This window comes from Sus scrofa, chromosome X (assembly GCF_054392235.1).
Source record: "Sus scrofa isolate SSC_HxYL_T2T_F1_AM1 chromosome X, Sscrofa_HxYL_maternal_Yorkshire_Landrace_v2.0, whole genome shotgun sequence".
NCBI classification, from domain to species: Eukaryota; Metazoa; Chordata; class Mammalia; order Artiodactyla; family Suidae; genus Sus; species Sus scrofa.
The window spans coordinates 93,531,997-93,555,245 of record NC_139401.1 but is presented as its reverse complement, the minus strand read 5'-3'; the positions used below and the strand labels follow the sequence as shown (position 1 = coordinate 93,555,245).

Sequence of the window (23,249 nt, the reverse complement as noted above, 5' to 3'; positions counted from 1 at the left end):
CCAATGAGTCTTAAGTCTGCTTAGAGTTTTTCTTGTTGAAATTTGTATATGCTTATGTTGCATATATATTTTACCACCCAGACCCTACTTAACAAACCAGGATTTGCTTCAGTAGTAAAGTTGGGAATAATTTATATGTCTGCAGAACTTTTTTTTCTTCATAGTAATAAAGATAATTTTTGTTAGGTTCTAAAACCCATTGAAGCTTATTCTGATTGATTATTGAAATTTCCTTTCCTTGTATCAAAAGTTTCCTTATTCTTAATTTAACTTTACCTCATAGGCACACACACACACACGCTTAATGTTCTATGGGAAATTTAAAATTCTTTAGCTAATAGATGTGAATTTTGATTTTTTCAATCCTGAGTTTTTCTTTGTCTAGAATCGGGTTCATTTGTTTAAACCTTTTACATTCCTTTTCAGACTTTAATGATTTTAGAAATACTCATTTTACTCAACGGTTTTCGTCTGAATTGTGGGTAGAGTTGAAGCTCTTTAACTCTGTGAAGTAATGTTTTATTAGCCTGCATCTGTTATTTCTGCTTTATCCCAGTAAAAGGGGTTTTCTAGGCATGCAGTGAATACAGCTTGAAAGTGCCATTTTGCGTCATCATTTCTGTATTTCCTTTTCTTGCCTAGATGCATTGGCTAATATTCCAGAGTAATCACACTAATATTGGGTACATTGCTCCTAATGTCAGGGACACTATGTGTGACAATTGATGTTGGGGCTGTTTTTTCCCTTTAGAACTGATTATCAAGTTAGAGAATTATTTTAAATATCCAGTTTTCTAAGGGTATTTAATTAGCATAAAATATTGAACATTAGCAAATCAATTTTTCACATGTGCTGAGATAAACATGTTTTTTTTTTCTATTTGACTTATTGCCAAGTAACTCAACCACAAGGGAGCTGCATATCAACAGAATCTTAAAAAAAAAGTTAAAAACCACAATAAGGAAGTTCCCTTCATGGTTCAGTGGTTAACGAACCTGACTAGGATCCATGAGTTTGCAGGTTTGATCCCTGGCCTCGCTCAGTTGGTTAAAGATCTCGTATTGCCCTGAGCTGTGGTGTAGGTCTCAGATGCAGCCTGGAACTGGCATTGCTGTTGGTGTGACCTAGACCAGCAGCTATAGCTCCAATTCAACCCCTAGCCTGGGAACTTCCATATGCCGCAGGTGCAGTCCTAAAAAGCAAAAAACAAAACAAAACAAAACAAAACAAACAAAAAAAAGTTTCCAAAACAAGTGCTACAATCAACTTAAGCAATTATTTTCTCTTTTTGGGATTCACTGCTTATACATTGCCTAACAAAGCAAAAACGAAATCTGTATCACAGAACGCTTGTCATTTCTATTTTCTGGGCTTGTAGCTTGATATTTTGGTTAAGTATAAGCTTATTCTCTGATGAACCAGGCTTAATTTATATGTATAAGATTTACATATCTACATAAATTATATATGTATGTGTATATATGTGTGTGTATATATAGATATATATATAAATATCTATATATACACATACATGCATATATACATATCTTCCAGAATCTGACAGAATGGACTTTATCGTTGTTTAGGAACTGGAGTCACGCAGGCATTTTTCCTTCAAGTTTCACCTCATCCACTTCTGAAGGAGCATTATCTGTGCCACTGCTGCATTTTTACAAAATCTTGTGGGGATTACTACATACATAGGAATTGAGAATGGCCGCAAGGAAGAGTGACCTTCATAGACAATCCTGTAAGTATCCCCAGATTGCCCATGTGGGTGTTTCATTAGGAGCATTGTTTTTAACAGGGGTGCAGTGTTTTGATGACTGAGTCTGCATTTTTGAGAAGAGGCCTTGGCTGTCTCTCTTACCAGTAGGACATGAGAAAGCCTGAGAGTGCAAAGAGCTGAGGACCTTGGGACGTGGAGCCTGGGAGGATTATGCAGGTTTTGCTGCATCCCTAGCCAGCTGTAGGCTGTGAAAAGAAGTTCTTCCTTTAGTCCAGACAACTCCACTCAGGACAAAAATGATGGAATTTGAGTCCTAAAATTCAGTCGCACTGACAGGTCCCTTTGTGTGTCACAGGTGACCAATTTGTTGAGTGCAGAGTAATGTATGTGCAGTCTTGAGTTTCTGTCCCCTCTCTCTAAGACATTCTTGAACACCAGAAATTTCCCTTGTGGCCCAGTGGGTGAAGGATCCCCTTTTGTCACTGCGGCATCTCGGGTGCTGTGGCATGGAATTTGATACCTGGCCTAGAAACTTCCACATGCTGCAGGCGTGGCCAAAAAGGAAAAAAAAAAAAAGGAAAAAGAAATGAACACCAAAGTCTGAAAGCCACAGTTCTGGCTAGATCACATTATCTTCATTGATTGACCCTTGTAACAATCCCTTCTCCTCACAGCATTCAGACTTCAAACACCACACATATGGCTGCCATTGGTGCTGCCCTAAACATGGCCAGATATCCCACACTGTCCCAAATCCAACACACTGGCAGGGTTGCAGCCACTGCCATCTTTTCTGGGCTCTGACACATTGTACCAGGCTGAAGTCATTGCCCCCTTCATGTAGAAACCCTCGTCACCCCACTTAGACTTCAACATTCTGCTCCTGGTCATTCCTACTCACTCCCACAGGACCAACTACTCTGCTGTCTCCTCATTTACTTTTCTTCATTAAAAGAAGTTTTTATTTTGAAATAATACATTCACAAGAAGTTGTAAAAATATGCAGAGAAGTACTGTGTACCCTTTTACCAGTTTCTTCCAATAGTAACATCTAACTAATTAGTACAATATCAAAACTGGGAAGTGGAATTTCAGATCATTACATGCAATCATTTGTAATTGTGTGTATAATTCTATGCAGTTTAACCATATGGGTAGATTTATGTAACCATCACCACAATCATGATACGGAACTGTTCTATCACTACAAGGATCTCCCATGCTATCCTTCTATAGTTGTACTCATCACCTTCTCCTCACAGTCCATCTTTTATTCTTTTTTTTTTTTTTTTTGTCTTTTTAGGGAAGAACTCACAGCATATGGAAGTTCCCAGGCTAGGGGTCGAACCGGTGTTGCAGCTGCTGGCCTATGCCACAGCCACAGCAACACCAGATCCGAGCCATGTCAGGAACCTACACCATAGCTCATGGCAGTACCTGATCCTTAACCCACTGAGAGAGTTCAGGGATCGAACCCACGTCCTCATGGATACTAATCAGATTCATTAACACTGGGCCACAGTGGGGAACTCCCCCATCTTTTATTCTTTTTTAATAAAACATTTTGCTTTATGTTTTCACAGCATAGTGATTGAATATTTTTGCAAATCATGCTTCATTATAAGCTTTTAGAAGTTAATGGGTATAATTCCCTGTGCTATACAATATGTCATTGTTTATCTATTTTGTACATAGTAGTCTGTATTTCTTAATCTCATATACCTAATTTGTCCCTCCTACCTTCCCTCTCCTCTTTGATAACCACAAATTTGTTTTCTATATCTATGAATCTGTTTCTGTTTTGCATATATATTTATTTATATAATTTTTAAGCTTCTACATATAAGTGATATCATACAGTATTTCTCTCTCTGTCTACCTGCTTCACTAAGTGCAGTGGCCTTAAGGTCCATTCATGTTGTCACGAATGGAAGGATTTCATTCTTTCTCATGGCCAAATGTTATATATATGTGTGTGTGTCTATGTGTGTGTGTGTGTGTGTGTGTGTGTATCTCACATCTTTATCCACTCATCAGTGAACACTTAAGTTGTTACCATATCTTAGCTATTGTGAATAATGCCGTGAGGAACATGAGAGTGCAAGTATCACTTTGATATCCTGTTTTCATTTCTTTTAATATATACCAGAAATGGGATTGCTGTCTCATATGGTAGTTCTGTTTTTAATTTCTCAAGGAATCTCCATTCTGTTCTCCATAGTGGCTAAACCAGTTTACATTCATACCAACAGTGCACAAAAGTTCCCTTTCCTCTACAACCTCGCCAACGTTTGTTACTTCTTGTCTTTTTGATAATAGCCATTCTAACACATGTGAAGTGACATCTCATTGTGGTTTTGATTTGCATTTTCCTGATTATTAGTGATGTTGAGTATGACTTGTGTTTCAAAAATGGAAGAATATGGACTGGAAATGACTAGAATCAAATGTAATGAATTAGAATGTTAATATTAATTAGTCCAGTGAGCTTGGAGAGGACATTGCTTTTTGGAATGGTTGATTTAGATATTTTTGTGCTGTTCAGGGGTACTTTGTTATATATTTAAATAAATTCCTTGATATAGGTCCTCTTCAAGAAATTGGGCAGTATATTTATTATATTAATCTGCATTCCTTGGCTTGATGCTGATAATTTTTTATTTACTGCAGTAAATACAACAATAGGATATGATTTTTCACTTTGTCTCGTTTCGCCATTCACCCATTCTTAACGCTCATTTATTCCCTTTTCTTATTCTGCCACCAAGTTAACAATAAGATGTGTTAATTTTCCCTCCCAATCTTCAATGTCAAGCTCCATTTTTCCTCTCTTCTTCCCATATTTCATCTGTCTCAATAACCCCTGCACTCCTAGTCGACATTCCACAGCCCAATTATGATGTCTTTTTAATTTAATGTACCAATACTTCTGTTTTATTTCTGAATTTGCAAATGGACAGTAGCCAGTGGATTCAATATGTTAATGTTAAAATGCCTTCTCATATAAATACAATAATGTATGAGACCAGTATTCCAAAATAAATTGGGAAAACATATGGTTATTTTGAAACAACCAATGGAAATTAAACAACTTAAGTGAAATGCTATTTTGTTTTTTCAAACTTATCTGCAGTTCTTTCTCCAAATACTTGCATGCTCTGAATATAGCCTTTGGTTTCACAAAATTTTGTTCTGTAAGTATAAGGCAATCAGGTGGTACCACCTTGGAAGTTTGTTTATGTGCAGATGGTTTTGAGGCAATTTTTCCTAGTTACCTTAGGCAGCAGCTTTCAAATTCTTTTCTAAAGATGTATCTAATATTCCAGAATAATGATAAACAATAGTCCTGATAAGGGGGCTCTTCGTCCCGAATCCTGACTCTAATGGTGATAATATTATTTCATCATGAAACAAACATTGTCTAACTCATCATATTAGCAATGGAATTTGAAGAATCTACTGAGATTATCCCCAAATGTTTTTTCTCTTTTAATGCCATAAAATGGATCGTGTTTGTATTTTACTCAAAAGTGAACTGTCACTGTATTCTTGAATGGATCCCAGTTTATCCTTTGATGTTCATCTTTTAATGAGAATTCAAATTTGATTGCTAATATTTCATGTTGGATTTTTGTGTCCTCATTCGTAAATATGGATTCTCAGGACTCTTCTTTAGGCCCTCCTCAATAGGTTTTATCATTATATTATGTTTTCTTTAAATAACATTTTGATTTTTTCTCTTATAATTTAGAATATTTAATTAGCAGTTAGAAATTCTTATTCTTAAATGGTCTGAAAGAAAACATTCCTGGAAACTTGGATATTTGTGATAGTAGCTCATTAATTACCTCAACTTCTATCCTTTTTAGTCTTTAATGATTTGGGGGGGTATTAATTTTTATAATTTATTTTATCCACAAATTCATACATTTTATCCACATTTTTAGTATATTACTCTAGATTTTTCAAGGGAGTATCCCATTAATTTTAAAGTATTTTTTTATGGCTCTCTTTTCTCCCTTAGGAATTAGAAGTGTAATTTAGTGAATTTTTTTTTCTGCCAACAGCTCTCACGTTTATTTATCAGCTTCACAATTTGGGGGTATTCTTCTAGGCCCTAAGTATCATCAAGAAAAAAATTTTTTTTCCTCGATGAATTTTATTACATTTATAGTTGTACAACAATCATCACAACCTAATTTTATAGCATTTCCATCCCAAACCTCCAGCCCACCCCCCCATGCCCCAGCTGTCTCCTTTGGAAACCATAAGTTTTTCAAAGTCTGTGAAGAAAACAATTTTAAACTTGGTAAATATTTGAGAATATGTTGCATCTTTATAAATATTTCCATTTTTGTTTGTGTTGTCTGTTTGGAGATTGGGTTTTGCCATTTCTCCTTTTGCCAATCCAATGAAAATTTTAAAATTTACTTTTTATACCATTTTACTGAGGTATACAAAAAGTCATACAGGAGTTCCCATCGTGGCTTAGTGGTTAATGAACCCGACTAGTAACCATGAGGTTGCGGGTTCAATCCCTGGCCTTGCTCAGTGGGTTAAGGATCCATCGTTGCTGTGAGCTGTGGTGTAGGTTGGCAGCTGTAGCTCTGATTAGACCCCTAGCCTGGGAACCTCCATATGCCATGGGTGGGGCCCTAAAAAGCAAAAAAAAAAAAAAAATTAAAAAGTCATACATATTTAGTGTGCACACTGAATTTTGAGAGAACTATTCACCTGTGAAACCTTCACTATAATCAAGGCCACAAACATATCCATCACCTCCAAAACTTTCCTCCCTTTCCCTTTATTTATTGTTTTTTTAATCTCTTTTGTAGTAAAAAATACTTATAAAATCTACAGTTTTAGCAAATTATTAAGGATATAAAATATTACCTATAGGCACTTTGATAAAACCAGAGGCAATGTGGCTTGTCAGCAAGGTCCCTTGTTTTACAGAAGCGCTATGCTTCCCCATGTCAGAGAGTTCCTCCTCAAGTCAAGGTGGCCCGGAACCCAGACAACAGTGGGATTCTGGATCAGAGAACAAATGGTCCAATTGCAGCCAATTTTAATCCTTTGGCATAATGGACTTGGGTTATAGAGGTCAGAATTTCTCAAAGGACTGAAGCTGACATCTCTACAGTTTTGTTGGAGCAATTTCATGTGCCTGATGCACAGTGAGGTCAGACAATCCAAAATTTGGAGCAGAGAAAGGTTTATTGCAGCATTATGCAAGGAGATGGGTGGCTCATGTCGCCCCAAACCCCAAACTCCCTGAAGGGTTTCAGCAAAACATTTTTAAAGGCCAGGTGAGGGAGGGTTGTCCCAGGGTGTGCGATCAGCTTGTGTACAATTCTCTGATTGGCTGATGGTGAGGCAAGAAGGCAGGGTTACAGGGTTAACATCTATCAGTCCTTAGGCGCCAGTCAGTCTGGGGGCTATGTGCTCAAGGTCATCAAGTAGTTAATTTCTTCCATTTGGCAGAGGATTTTCACATCTGCAAAAAAACCCTCAGGAATGTGTATTAGATACTCTTAATCTAGGTCCTTCAGAGAGCAGCTAAAGCAGAGGATATGGGGAAAGGACCTGACCTGGCAAGGCCCCATAGAGTCTCGCTCAATTACAGTGTAGGTGCTATAGGGACATCTTTTCAAAGTTCTTTTGGTAGAGTCCACAGGAAAGCTTCTCACCTTCTAATTGGCTCAGGCTTCTCACCTTCTAATTGGCTCAGGCCAATTAGGAAGAATATCTAGTCATGCCTAACACTGTGTGGTTTATTGACAGGCTTTCCTGCATAGCATTTATCCAACTCAATTATTGAGTTTACCCACGACCTCATTTGAATGTGGGGCCTATGTGGGACCCACCCTATCACTAATAGTCATTCTTTTTTCTTCAAGGTACTGGAAAGATGTTGCCATCACACCTGAGCTTTCTACTAACTTTTCTATGTTTAGCAAGAATTATTCCAAGAAAGCTGCCTCTAAAACCCAGTAAGAAAAAATAAAAGTGAATGAGACACTGCTACTGAGTTACTCCACCTGTGTCTTCAAGGTTCTGAGGCAGGTTTGCTCTGACATGGGCATTTCATTAAAGGCCGTGAGCATCATGAATTCTTTCCTTGACTACATACTCAAGTGCATCTCAGACAAGGCCTCCTATCTGGCGTATTATATAGGGTTTTCAAATGTTATCTCTAGGGAGGTCTAAATAGCCCTGTACCTACTGCTCATAAAGGCGGCTGATCACACTGGGTCTGAGGTCACTATACACCAGTCACAAATTAATTGCCTTGGAGTTCCCATCATGGCTCAGTGGTTAACAAACCCAACTAGTATCCATGAGGTTGAGGGTTTGATCCCTGGCCTCTCTCAGTGGGTTAAAGATCTGGCAATTCTGTGAGCTGTGGTGTAGGTCGCAGGTGCGGCTTGGATCCTCATCCTACATTGCTGTGGATGTGGTGTAGGCTGGCAGCTGCAGCTCCAATTTGACCCCTAGCCTGGGAACTTCCATATGTCCTGGGTGTGGCCCTAAAAAGCAAAGAAAGGAAGGAAGGAAGGAAGGAAGGAAGGAAGGAAGGAAGGAAGGAAGGAAGGAAGAAAGAAAGAAAGAAAGAAAGAAAGAAAGAAAGAAAGAAAGAAAGAAAGAAAGAAAGAAATGCCAATCACTCTAAGTTACTTTAGACAGAGATTTAATGCAGAGAATTGGTTTCAGAGATGTTGCAAAGGGCTTTCATAGCAAAAAGGAGAAAGGGGTGTTACCTAGAGATAAGGAAGTTTTTATCACTCTTATTGTTGAGCTCTGGATGGGTCCTACCACTGCTGCCAAAGGAGGAACTTCCTCTACCAAGTCCCCCATGACCTTATCCCATGACCTTATTTTTCACTTCTTGTTTCATCATGTTTCACTATTTCACATTGTATAATTTCTTTATACTTATTAGCTTATTTCTGTTGTCTGTTATTCACTTAACTCTGCTATCTATAAAAATGATCAAATTATTAGCTTAATTTTCGTTGTCTATTCTCCACCTCCATCTACAGTAACATGGATTCCATGAGGACAAAGACTTAATCTTTTTATTCACTGCTGTATCCCCATGTCTCAAGGAGTCCCTAACACAAAGCAAGCTGTTACAATTTTGAATAAAAGTGAATGAAAGATTTAATAAAATTAACATTTGCATTCTACAGTGAGTGCGTTAACATAAATCTTGCCTGTAACAATTTAATAAGTGATGTATAGCCTTTATCTTGAAGAATGCAGCCACTGAACAACTGGATCTTTCCTAGTGTCCCTATCAGGGACTAACAGATGAGCTAGTTAGGTGAATTAATTGAGAGTGTTGGTTTCAGGAGGCAGAAACCAATTTGAGCTGGTGTGATCAGCTCTCTCTGCTAACCCAGTTAGAGGGGCTAACCTCTCTTTAATCAAATATCCAAGTTTTGGAGCTCAGTCTTAACTATTTTGTCAGGTGTCTAAGTGTCCCCTTTGATCTGAGAATTGTCCTGAGGAGCCTGAGGAAACCCCTTTTGGTGACAGCCAGATGGACAGAGGCAAAGGCACTGGCCAGACAGGGTACTGTATGCATATGGGGTGCATTTCTATGAAGACAGGCAGGGCCTCTGTTGCAGACCATGTGAGGTCTCTGCTCATGTGAAAACTAGGAAATAGGTGGGAGGGATTCTGATCCACCTGCCACTATTGCTGGTACTTAGGCTTATTCCATGAATTTGATTCAGTAGGGAACAAGCAGAAAGCAACTTTATTCTTTATCCCATTGAACCTTTAAATCTTCTAAATGGAATTACTCCCTCCCTTAAGAAATTTCACAACTTTGGGGGTTCCTTTCACATGTAAGAGCAGTTTGACTTCTGTCACTAAAAAAAAAAATTACATCAGGGGCAATATCAAAACTCAATTTTTTAATCAGTTTGAAACTTCACTTTCTTAGCTCTGGCTTGCTTCAGGCTAACAAGCCCAAGTTTGATGGGAGGGGTAACATTGGCCTCTTCACTTTTCTTTCTCTACTTTCTTCCCTATTCCTCCTTCGAGCACCTATAGGAAATGAGAGGAAAGAGGAAGGAGAATTAAGAGCAGATCAGGGCTTGCTAGCTGGTATGGTTGGTTGCCATCGGACATCAGGACCTTCAACATACTGGATAAAAAATGGGTGACTCCTCTCACAGGATGCTTTAAAAGTTTCCTTGGTGATCTCTCAGTGAGAACTTCTGACTATGAGCCATGCCCCTTTAGCTGTTATTTTTGACCCCTCCCTCAGCCCCTGAGCTTCTGATGGTCATCCTTTCTGCTGGAATCTTGCTATTCTCTGAGCAGTTTTCTTGGATGGGATCCATCATAACATGATACCAGAAGAGTTCCCTTCTGTTGGAATCACACTTTATCCTGCTTTCATTAAAATGCAGTGTGTTCCCAACACAGCTGTAGTAATCATTTTGGCATTGGCTGAGACCATTTTAGCCACAGCTTCTTCCCTTCCTCCTTCCCCAGGCAGGACTCAAATACTTATCTCTTTCAGCCCTCAGACTCCAGAGATGAGGGTTAGTTTTTCAGGTGCTTTTTATGAAACTTGCCCTGTGATGAGCAATGAATGTCCAGAACACTGCAAACTCTCCCTACTAGCCCTCATTGCAAGCCCTTTTGTCTGTTTTTTCACATCTTGAGGTACATGGTTAGCTAAAAATGCTGGAGAATCAATATTACCGTATGTGCATCTTGTACTGGTGCTTAGAATCTAGAAGAAGTGATTGTACTTAGTAACCATGGTATTATTCTCGGTCTGTGTAGGTATGCTCAGCTGAAATGTCACGTCCATGTTTCTTCTCATCTAATCTGGCATCTCCTAAACAGTGGCCAAACTCTGCTGGCCCAGGTGCCCCTTACCTTAAACTGCTCCGCCTTCTTCCTTTTTTCTCATTTTCCCTGATCTCCATTCCCCAGACACACAAAAGAGAGATCCTGGATGCCTTAACACTACAAATAATTAACAACAATAGTTCCCTCTTTTTTGAAGAAAAGAAGATTCCTCCACTGATACTTGATTGCCCAGCTTGAGTCAGGTTGAGTCAGCTCTGAATAGCTAGGCAGAGTTATTTAGTGTTTATGGCACTTCTCAGAGGCCCAATACTCTGAGACGTGAAGCGTTAGATAGCAAATAAATGTCAGGGTCATGGATTTGTCACTACAGTGGCCCATAGACAACAATCAGAGAGGAACTTCTAATTTCCATAGCTACCTCCTTATTTCCAATGCCCTGTCCCTCCTTCACAGTGTCATGATTTACTCCATCATATTTAGTCTTTTGCTCTCTCACTTTTGCTCTCACTCTTTTTAACAAAATTATTTTATTGAAGCATAGTTGATTTTCGGAGTTCCCGTCGTGGCCCAGTGGTTAACGAATCCGACTAGGAACCATGAGGTTGTGGGTACGATCCCTGGCCTTGCTCAACGGGTTAAGGATTCGGTGTTGCTGTGAGCTGTGGTGTAGGTTGCAGATGTGGCTCGGATCCTGCATTGCTGTGGCTGTGGTGTAGGCCCGTGGCTACAGCTCCTATTCGACCCCTAGCCTGGGAACCTCCATGGACCTTGGGAGCAGCCCAAGAAATGGCAAAAAGACAAAATAAGAAAAAAGAATGAAGCATAGTTGATTTTCAATGTTTTATTAATTTCTGCTGTACAGCAAAGTGATTTAGCTATACAGATTTATATTATATTTCATAATCTTTTCAATTATGGTTTAATAGAGGACATTGAATATAATTCCCTGTTATATAGTAGGATCTTGATGTTTATCCATTCTATGTGTAATAGTTTGCATCTGCTAATCTCAAACTTGCAATCCCTCCCTCTCCCACCTCCCTCCTCCTTGGCAACCACAAGTCTGTTCTCTATATCTGTGAGTCAGTTTCTGTGTTATACATAAGTTCATTTGTGTCACATCTTAGACTCCACATATTATATATATATAAATATGATATATACCTTATGATATATATATATAGATAGATAGATAGATAGATAGATAGATAGATAGATAGATAGATAGATGGTATGTATGGTATTTGTCTTTGTTGGGCTTACTTCACTTAGTATGATAATCTCTAGTTCCATCCATGTTGCTGAAAATGGCATTTCATTCTTTTTTAGGGTTGAGTAGTATTGCATTGTGTGTGTGTGCCTGTGTGTGCGCATTCCCACATCTTTTTTATCCATCAATCTTTTCTTTTTTTTGAAATTTTATTTTTTTTACAGAATAAAATACATACATTTTAACACACTTATCTTCACACAGATTATTATATCATGGATCTTAAGAAACAGATTAAGTGACTCCCTCTGGAGAAGTGGAATGGAAAATACGCTGAGACAAACAGGAAATTTATTCTATACTTTATCCCATTTTGTATGGCTTTCATCCTTACTATTTAGTATTATCTATTACATTTCAATTTTTCTTTAAAAATTAGCATTATGTTAAAATTGTTATATTGTGCAACTAAAATTTATAAAGAAAGCCTTATATACCATTAAATATTTTATATAGCATAATAAAAAGAATAACTTAACTGGTAAAAATAACAGAAATAATATACCCTCTGAAAATAAGTAAAATATAAAGTGCATAAATTGGTTAAAAAACAGCATAACTATATAAATATATCCTCACCGTTTGTTACATCTTATTGATTCTTCAATATAGGCAGTACACCATTCTAGGTGATGTGATAAACAAGACATTATAGACCTTACATTATACCATGGAGAGAAATGGTTATTAAAAATACAATTGTAGAACTGTATTATTTAATTGTAGAGTTGCATTATTTAATTGTAATTATCATAAATTCTTTGATGGAGAGGAAATCAGAATCAGTTCTAAGAAGACTTCAGCATTCCAAGAATGATTTCAAATGACCCCCTTCATGGTGGATTATGCACTTATTTAGTATGAGATATACTTCTCCAGAGATTCCTTGTTTGTGTATCAATTGTAGATTTTTGGTTTGCAGTTATTCTGAAGTTTTGATGTAAGAGTCTGTATGTATATGAGATTAAGTTGTTGTTCTCTTAATTGCAAGTTTATCTCCAGTGTCCTGCATTTGTACCCTCCTCTTCTCATGATTTCTGATTTTGGTGGTATAATTGTGCATGGATGATTTCATATCTTTACTGTATATATACCTTTACTGGTGAGCCTTGTCACTTGTGGAAGATTTGTTTCCCATTGCTGTGTTTTCTTTTCTGCCTATAGAAGTTCCCTTAGTATTTGTTGTAAGGCTGGTTTAGTGTTGATGAATTCTCTCAGCTTTTGCTTGTCTGTGAAGGTTTCGCTTTCTCCTTCTAATCTGAATGAGAATCTTGCTGGGTAAAGTCATCTTGGTGGAGGTTTTTTCCTTTCATCACATTAAGTATATCATGCCACTCCCTTCTGGCCTGCAGAGTTTCTGCTGAGAAATCTGCCAATAACCTTATTGGGGTTCCCTTGTATGTTATTTTTTTCTTTTCCCTAGCTGCTTTCAAGATGTTCTCTTTGTCTTTAATTTTGGTCAGTTGGATTAACATGTGTCTCGGGGTGTTCCTCCTTGGGTTTATCTTATATGGTACTCGTTGTGCTTCCTGGATTTGAGTGAGTGGTTCCTTTCCCATGTTAGGGAAGTTTTTGGAATATGTTTTCTCTTGGAAGATGTTGTCTGTCCTTTCCTCTCTCTCTCTTCTGCTTCTGGCACCCCTATAATACGGATGTTGGTGCGTTTAACATTGTCCCAGAGTTCTCTGAGACTCTCTTCATTTGTTTTCAATCTTTTTTCTCTTTTCTGTTCCGCATCCGTAATTTCTAGTAATCTGTCCTCCACCTCACTTATTCATTCCTCTGCCTCCTGTATTCTGCTGTTAGCTGCTTCTAGTGAATTTTTCATTTCAGTTATTGTATTTTGCATCTCTTCTTGTTTAAGTTTTATATCTTGTATCTCTTTGCTCAGTGTTTCCTGTAAGTTATCCATCTCTGCGTCCAGTTTATTTCCAGTGTCTTGCATCATCTTCAGCATCAACAGTCTAACGTCTTTTTCCTGGGGGCTCAGAATCTCCTGATCACTTAGCTGATTTTCTGTGGGTATTTCTTTCTCCCTCCTCTGAGTTATAGTTCTCTGTCTTTTCATTTGTATAGGTTTTTGGTGTGGCGACCTTTTTACAGATAATAGAGTTGTAGCCTCTCTTACTTCTGGTGTCTGCCCCCTTGTGGCTGAAGTCACCAAGGGGGTTTGCTGTAGGCTTCCTGATGGGGGGGGCTGGTGCCTGCCCACTGGTAGGTGGAGCTGATTCCTATCCCTCTGGTGGGTGGGGCTTAGTCTCTGGATGGGATTAGAGGCATCTGTGTGCCTGAGGGGTCTTTAGGTAGCCTGTTTACTGAGGGGCGGGGCTGTGATCCCACCTGGATTGTTGTTTGCCCTGGGCTTCTCAGCACTGACTGATGGGTGGGGCCAGATTTTCCCAAAATGGCCACCTCCAGAGAAAGGCAAGCTGCTGAATATTCCCGAGAGTTTTGCTTTCAATGTCCTTCCCTCACAACAAGCCACATTCACCGCTGTTTTCCCAAGAGGTCCTCCAAGAACTATAGTCAGGTCTGACCCAGATTCTTATGGAGACATTGCTTTGTCCTGGATCCAGTGCACGTGAAAGTCTGTGTGCGCCTTTTAAGAATGGGGTCTCTGTTTCCACCAGTCCCGTGGAGCTCCTGTGCACAAGTCCCACTGGCCTTCAATGCCAGATGCTCCAGGGGCTCTTTCTTCCCGTGCCAGATCCCCATGCTTGTGAGTTTGATGTGGGGCTCAGAACTCTCACCCCAGTGCGTGAGTCTCTGTGAACCAGTTAGTTTCCAGTCTGTGGGGCTTCCCACCCGGGAGGTATGGGGTTGCTTATATCACATAATCGCCCCTCCTACCTCTTGATGTGATCTCCTCTTTGTCTTCTGGAGTAGGATATCTTTTTGAAAATTTCCAGTCCATTTGGTTGAAGATTGTTCAGCATAAATTTTGTTGTTTTTAGGAGAGAAGTTGAGCTCCAGCCCTTCTATTCCACCATCTTAATCCCATCTCTCATCCCTTTTGAAATGTAAACATCTAGTTAACTCTTCCAGGCACCTTGATAATTTAATCACCTGTCTGCCTTAGGCTGTAACCATTTTCTTTTAGAGGCAGTAAGAGAGGATGTGTAATTCCTGTGGTAAAAGCAGTTAACTAAAACAAATAACTGTCCCAATCCTCAAGTGAATTTAGGATGAACCATGTGAAAAAATATATATACACAAATTTTCCTATTAAGTCCTCTTATAGGAGACACAAGATTACCATAAAACCTAAAGAGAATGTGTCATGTATGGCTGCAAAACAATCTATATAAATGTGTGTGGAAATGCCCTGACTTTATAGGTCTTTTTTAAATTTTATTATATTTATAGTTGTACAACGATAATCACAACCCAATTTTATAGCATTTCCCTCCCAAATCCCCAGCGCAACCCTCTCCCCCTCAATTTGTCTCCTTTGGAAACCATAAGTTTTTCAAAGTCTGTGAGTCAGTATCTGTTCTGCAAAGAAGTTCATTGTATCCTTTTTTTAGATTCCACATGTAAGTGATAGCATATGATGTTGGCTGACTTTGTAGTTTTATACATACTGCTTATGTACACACAACTTGGATATGCTTATTCAAAACTAAAAGCATCATCCTTTGTACACTTTTTGGGGAATACTCTGAGTTATTGACAGGATTTCTGTACCCCACTAATTACAGACATCCAGAGGTTTGAGACAGGGTAAAGAATAGGCTAGAAGTCAAGGGTACTGGCCATGCAGTTCATGGTCATCCAGGCAAGAAAATAGCTGGAACCATGAAATCACACCCAAAGCAAAGGTCAAGGCAAAGAGCAAATCAGAAACCAGGCCTGCAAGCAAAAGACATAGGATTGGTAAGATGTGTATGATGAGCAAATCCTGAGGACAGGTATGGGTAGTCATGCTGAAGAAATTCAGAGAGGACCCAAATACAGAAAGGCAAGGTGAAGAGGGTAGTCAGAAGTGTGAACACATTCAGGAACTTTATTGAAGCCAAAATGGGTGGGATGAGCTGAAGAGCAAATATTTTGTCCCCTACATTAAGAGACCTTGCCCCAGATCAAGCTCTCCTGGCCGGAGGATTCATATACTTTCTGCAAGATGAATGCTACTTGTAGGGCTGGCCTACAGCAGCTAGAAAAAATTTGAGGGAAGATGTTGATTTCCTCTGCCAAGTAAGATTGTATTCTAACTAATGCTTACTTTTTTGTTACTTTTTGGTAGTTTGGGGAGAGTGAATTTACAAAACAGTGTGTGTAGCAAATCTGAAAAGAACTGCTGAGTCCAGTTCTAATAAGAAAAAAAAAGCTATGTAAAGTATGTTAACCCCACACAATAAGAAATGATACAGCTATAGATCTCTTTTATTGACATAGAAAATATCTGCAGGAGTTCCTGTCATGGCTCGGTGGTTAATGAACCCGACTAGGATCCATGAGGACTCGGGTTTGATCCCTGGCCTCGCTCAATGGGTTAAGGATCCAGCGTTTCCATGAGCTATAGTGTAGGTCACAGACGTGGCTCAGATCTGGCATTGCTGTGACTGTGGCGTAGGCTGGCAGCTATAGCTCTGATTCGACCCCTAGCCTAGTAACCTCCATATGCCATGGGTGCGGCCCTAAAAAGACAGAAAAAAAAAACAGCAAGAAAATATCTGCAATATGTATTAATGAGTATATATACATCATTAAAAAAATTCAACCAATACACACTAGCAAGGCTGCAAGGTACTACTTGTTTATGACCAGTGTCTGTTCTGTTTGGTATCTGTCCTGTATTATTTGTTACATATTTTAAATAATATCTATATATGTATAGAATGTTTTCCAAAAGTCTAACTGTGGTCACTTGTGGGTGGAGAGATTCTACTTTATTCTGCTTTAGACAGACAAACATGCTAATTCATTTTGCCCACTTGGAGCAGAGTGTAGTAAAGTGAATCTCAAATCTCACAGTGCATCAGAACCGAGATACTTTTTAAAAGTACAAAGGCTAGGGTCCCAGATATCTGTTTTAATTGGTCTTGGTAGGGATGTGGATATATTTGAAAAGCTCTCCAGGTGCGTTTAACCTGTACTTAGGATTGAGAATCAGCCGAGGTTAGGACCACCTTGGGTTTAAATCCTGGCTCTGTCACTTACTCCTCCTGTGATAGTGGGCAAAATAATTAATCGCTTTGTGCTTTAGTTCCCCCCCCCCGTTAAAAAAAAAAAATGAGGATTTTAGTAACATCTATCTCTTAAGGTTGCTGTGAGATTAACACACACACACTTTAATAAAGTAGTACAAAGCACACTTAATAGAGTTATTGTTATGCCAATATATTTTTAATGTTATTATTATTATTATTGCTTTTTTTTTTTTTAGGGCTGCACCTGCGGCATATGGAGGTTCCCAGGCTAGGGGTCAAATCGGAGCTGTAGCTTCTGGCCTGCACCACAGCCACAACAACACAGGATCTGAGCCGTGTCTGCGACCTACAGCACAGCTCTCGGCAACGCTGTAACCTTAACCCGCTGAGCAAGGCCAGGGATTCAACTTGCGTCCTCATGGATGCTAATCAGATTCATTAACAGCTGAGCCATGACGGAAACTACCTGATTTATTTTTTTAATTTTTTGGCCACGCCCACAGCTTGTGGAAGTGTCTGGGCCAGAGATTTGTACCTGCACCACAGCAGTGAATCAAGCCACTGCAGTGACAATGCCAGATACTTAACCTGTTGAGCCACCAGGGAGCTCTCTGCTTTGATATCTTTCTTTCTTTCTTTCTTTCTTTCTTTCTTTCTTTCTTTCTTTCTTTCTTTCTTTCTTTTTTTCTTAGGGCCTCACTGGTGACACATGGAAGTTCCCAGGCTAGGGATTGAATCGAAGCTGCAGCTGCCAGTCTACACCACAGCCATAGCAACACCATATCTGAGCCGAGTCCATGACCTACACCACAGCTCACAGCAATGCTGAATCCCTAGCCCACTTAGTGAGGCCAGGGATCAAACCCTTGTCCTCATGGATACTAGTTGGATTCACTGCTGAGCCACAACAGGAACTCCATGCTTTGATTTCTTTAAAGTGAGCACCAGCTTAATTTTTAAGGTGTTGGAAAAATTTCTTCTCCTCTTAGGAACCACATAGGAAGCCCTTTCATTTTTTAGAGATAACATAAAGCAATAGTACTCTTTTATTTAAAAAATAGGAGCTGTCAGCAAATACCAGTTATACATTGTGAGATGCAGCCCTTATGCCTTCTCTCTTCCATTTCCTGTTGCATTCTGTATTCACATTGGCATGTAAACTTGCATTCTGGCCAAATGTGTAAGTTGATATGAGAAGATTCATTTATTTGAGAGGTTATGAGATAAAAGAGGTAAAAGATGGCACTGAGAAGGTGAAAATACAAATCTGTTCCCCACCCCCAAAGTCTGACCCCTTTTTCCCCCATAAAGACTTCATCTGAATTTGGAAACAGCATGTTGGGAACTCTCAGGAGCATCTCAGTCCTTTCCCTGGAATATTTTCAGGGAAACCAGTTGAAATTCAGGGGAAAAAAGTATGGAATTTTGTTTTCACCTTCTCAGCACAACTAATAAGTGATTGAAGCGGGATTCAATCCTGTCTGACAGACTCCAAAATCCATACTCTTTCCACTATTAGACACAGCCTACTGTTAAAACCGGTACAATACCTCCTGACCTGATATACCTCAAAATATTTTCAAGAATGGTAGTTCCCATCCTGGTGCAGGGGAAATGAATCCAGCTAGGAACCATGAGGTTCAATCCCTGGGCTCGCTCAGCAGGTTAAGGATCCGGCACTGCCATGAGCTGTGGTGTAGGTCGCAGATGCAGCAGATCTGTCGTTGCTGTGGCTGGGGCATAGGCTGACAGCTACAGCTCTGATTAGACCCCTAACCTGGGAATCTCCATATGCCACGGGTGTGGCTCTGAAAAGCAGAAAAAAAAATTCGAGAATGGAAAGACAGAAGGAAAAGAAAAATAAAGCTAACATGTATTAGATGCCTACTAGAGGCAGTCTCTATAACTGCTTTACATATAGCACTTTGTAAATAGCAGGGCACTTTTCCGATTTCATTCATTATACCAAAAGGTAGGTGAGATTTGTTTTTATTACCCACCAGCACTTTCCTTTATTAGCACCCCAGTACTTCCTTTAATGCTTCTTCTGACTTCATTTTCCAGTTATTCACTGTCCTTCTTCTGTTCCCTTACTTCTGGTGTCTGCCCTGGCCTGCCTTTCTCTAGTTGTGGACCTTTCCTTCCTCCTCCTCATCCTCCTCAGTAAAAATGGCTTGGCTTAGTCCCATCAACTAGTAGCTTAGCTAATAATTTTTTTTTTTTTGGTTGTACCTGCAGCATGTGGAAGTTCCCAGGCCAGGGACTGACCCCACACCACAGCAGTGACCTGGAGCTATAGCAGTGACAGTGCAGGATCCTTAACTGCTAGGCTACTGGGAAACTTCCATTAGCTAATGAGTTTTATAGAAGAATTTCTCCCTGTGCAAATGAGTGTTGAAAAATATGGCTTAACACAAAATCTATTACACAGGAAGTTACTATTGGTGGACTTGCCCTTACTGCAATAGGCCACTGGAGGAAATACCTCATGGTTGGTAGTGAGATTTTGTAAACAGAGAGACATGGGTTGGATTCTCATTTATGCCACTAATGAGCTGTATGTTATTGGAGTAGTCACTCTTCCTCTTGTAATCTCGTTTTCTTTGTCTATTAAAGGAGTGACCCCAAAAAGGATTGTTACACTCTACTTTTGCACTAAAATTGTGTGATACCTCCTCATGGTATATGGAGGTTCCCAGGCTAAGGCTTGAATCAGAGCTATAGCTGCTGTATGCCACAGCCACAGCAACTCAGGACCCGAGCCATGTCTGTGACCTACACCACAGCTCTCGGCAACACCGGATCTTTAACCCACTGAGCGAGGCCAGGGATTGAACCTGCAACCTCACGGTTACTAGTCAGATTCATTTCCACTGCACCACAATGGGAACTCCTAAAATTGTGTGATCTTTTTATTAGTAATGGATCTTCTTTACAAAAAGTTATAAGTAGAAAGAGCATTATAAATTGTGTATTACGCTTTTTTCCATTCCCAAGCCGGTAAGAAAAAAAAAAAAAAGACAGTTGCACAGTAATTTAGGAGCTACAACCTGGATATCTGCATGGGAATCTTGGTTCCATCACGAAATAGTGCCACTTAGTTCTATGGCTTTGGGAAAATTGATCTCTGATTTTCCACATCTGAAAAAAAATAGGGACAACATTAGTACTGTTATTTTTATTTTATTTTTATTTTTTGGCTGCCCCATAGCATATGGAATTCCCAGGCTGGTGATCAGATCCAAGTCACAGTTGCAACCTATGCCGAAGCTGCCACATGCCATAACTTTAACCCACTGTGCCAGGCTGGGGATTAAATTTGCATCGCAGGGCTCCAGAGTTGCCACCAATCCTATCGTGCCACTCTAGCATTATTACTTTTAAATTAAATTGTTATATGATATAATGCACAGGGAGCACCTAACTAACAACTGGTAGCTATTCCTGTCATAAAGCTCTCTATAAATCCCAGTATCTTAATCTGGGATTAAGATTTCTTGAGAAAGATTTCTCGAGAAAATTGGAAACAACCATCAGACAGAGGTAGTGCAGAGAAGGATGTGTATTCATGTATATGTTGGGTGGGGATCAGATATTAAGTAATAGTATTCCATGAGCTGAAGTGACAGTGGGTCCATATTGATTCTTCTCTATAGCTTGTGTGCATTTAATGGACTGTTGGTCTTTCCTGTCTTTTCCCATTATCCTTTGCCAGTCTCTGTTTTGATTTGGAATACACAGAGTCTTTCTGAACAGAATGGATGATGTCTAATTTCCTCATATTAGCATGAAGTTCTGATGAAGGGGTTGTTTTGTGCCATTTAGGTTTCGCTAAGAGTACTTGAAATCTTTTCTGAGTGAGGCTTTGGCAGAAATGAGTGGGTGCTCTTCCCAGTCTTCCAGAAGCTTCGTTTTAAAGTCTAGGTCTCAAAATAATTCCAGAATTATCTCTTGAAGCAAGATATTGTCTCCCTCACACCCACCCTTCCACCAAGATTTGTGGGTTTTTAAAATTATATGAGAGCTATTGGAATACCTTTCATATCTAAGACTCTTCTGGAGACTACTTTGGATGATGATGGGGTCTGATCAGGGGTGAAGCTGAAAGAAAACCTTAGATGTACACATGTGTGATGATTAAGGGAACCAGTTGAGGCAGCAGAGTTGACTCTCTGGGGTTTTATGTGATTATATATGCTGGGGTGATCTTTATCATTTTAGCTCATTTTTTTTTTTTTTTTTTTGTCTTTTTGCTATTTCTTTGGGCCGCTCCCGTGGCATATGGAGGTTCCCAGGCTAGGGGTTCAATCAGAGCTGTAGCCACCGGCCTACGCCAGAGCCACAGCTACGCGGGATCCGAGCCGCGTCTGCAACCTACACCACAGCTCACGGCAACGCCGGATCGTGAACCCACTGAGCAAGGGCAGGGACCGAACCCGCAACCTCATGGTTCCTAGTCGGATTTGTTAACCACTGCGCCACGACGGGAACTCCTTAGCTCATATTTTAGTCCAGGGATTACATTGAACAAATATTTCTTTTACCTAATTTCTTCTACTGCACCCCTCACCAGTTCTTTTCACTTCTTAAGGAGCTGCTGCTCCTTTTACCAGAAGGAATCATCTCCTCAGGTTCCCTGTAGAACTGAGTAAGGGTCTTTTCAGAGTCATAGCCCACCTCTCCCCATTACCTGGCAGGCTGCTTTTGTTTCTTTGTTAGTAGTAAGGGTCTTGGGATGAATTGACTCAGTTAGCCCGTCACTTTAAACTAGAAATTCTTCTGAGACTACCAAACATTTCAGCAAAGCCCTCTCTATCTGCTTTTCTGTTCTATACCACCTGAGACCATACTTGTTCCTGAGCTCCACCTAAAATTTTGAAGTCAGGCGGTCCCAACACACCCTATATCTGTTACCTCTGCCCATAATTTTTGCTTTTCCAGTTCCTCATACTTTTATTATTTATTTATTTATTTATTTATTTATTTATTTATTTATTTTTGTTTTTTAGGGCTGCACCCATGGCATATGGAAGTTCCTAGGCTAGGGGTCAAATCAGAACTACAGCTAGCAGCCTTCACCACGGCTACAGCAACGCCAGATCCGAGCCACATCTGCGATCTACACCACAGCTTATGGCAATGCCAGATCCCCAACCCACTGAGAGAGGCCAGGGATCAAACCCAAGTCCTTGTGGATACCAGTAGTTTCCACTGTGCCACAGTGGGAACTCCAGTTCCTCATACTTTTAAACCCAGAATACTTCCCTTCCCCTGAACTCTGTCCAGTGGATGAAAACTCCATTATAATCTCTATCTTGTTGCAGAATACTTGCAACTGACACTTGGCTCTCACTTAAGGACATTTCCTTTTCTTGCAGCTTTTATGGGAAAATTGATTTTGCTTTCAAGTCCCCATACCACAACCCTAGAGATGTCCCCTTGACCCAGCTGCCATTTCCAAATCATTGTTTTTATACCCCCATATAAAAACTTCTTCTCATGTCGTCTGATTATATATAATCAGCTACCCTTCATGATCATTACTGTCTACCAGTCTCCTGGTCATTTCTCTCATATTCATGTCCTTACCTATCCTTCTCATCTTCACTGCCTTCAATATACATTTACACAAATCAACAAACTCCCTAACTTCACAGATTTTTTTGATTTACTCAATTCTATTTGTCTTATTTCTTCCATGCTGGGAATACCTCTTCATGGCCATATCCTGGACACAGTCACAATTCATAACTCTACACTTCTGACATTTTAAACTTTAGTGCTTCTTTCTTTTTTCTTTTTTCTTTTTGTCTTTTTAGGGCTGCACCTGAGACATATGGAGTTTCCCAGGCTAGGGGTTGAATCGGAGCTGCAGTTGCCAGCTTATGCCACAGCTATAGCAATGCCAGATCAAAGATGCATCTACAACATACACTGCAGCTCAAGGCAATGCCGGATCCCTAACCCACTGAGCAAGGCCAGGGATTGAACCTGCGTCCTCATGGATACTAGTTGGGTTTGTTAACTGCTGAGCCATGACAGGAACTCCTAATGCTTCTTTCTAATTCCTACCTCATACCTTTTCACCTATCTTCACTTTCTTTCTACTGAAATTAGTGTGTGATCTCATAGAGACCTCAAGTAGTTGACACTCTATTTTCTCTATCAGCAATCTCCTGTCTTCATGTCCTTTATCTTGCCAATTCATAACTGACCAAAGAATAAAATCCAGACCGCTTGACCTACCACCTAAGTATC

General features: G+C 39.7%; 1 protein-coding gene across 17 annotated transcripts in view; it reads left to right on the top strand.

Moving 5' to 3' along the window:
* Positions 1 to 23,249, top strand: part of ZMAT1 (zinc finger matrin-type 1) — a 162,906-nt gene that overhangs the window by 82,818 nt on the left and 56,839 nt on the right. For all 17 annotated transcript variants that reach the window (XM_021079797.2, XM_085006893.1, XM_085006900.1 and 14 more), the window contains one exon: positions 1,588 to 1,751. In XM_021079797.2, coding sequence (XP_020935456.1) covers positions 1,715 to 1,751 — 37 coding nt within the window. In that variant the 5' untranslated portion in view covers positions 1,588 to 1,714. The remainder of the gene's footprint in view (positions 1 to 1,587; positions 1,752 to 23,249) is intronic.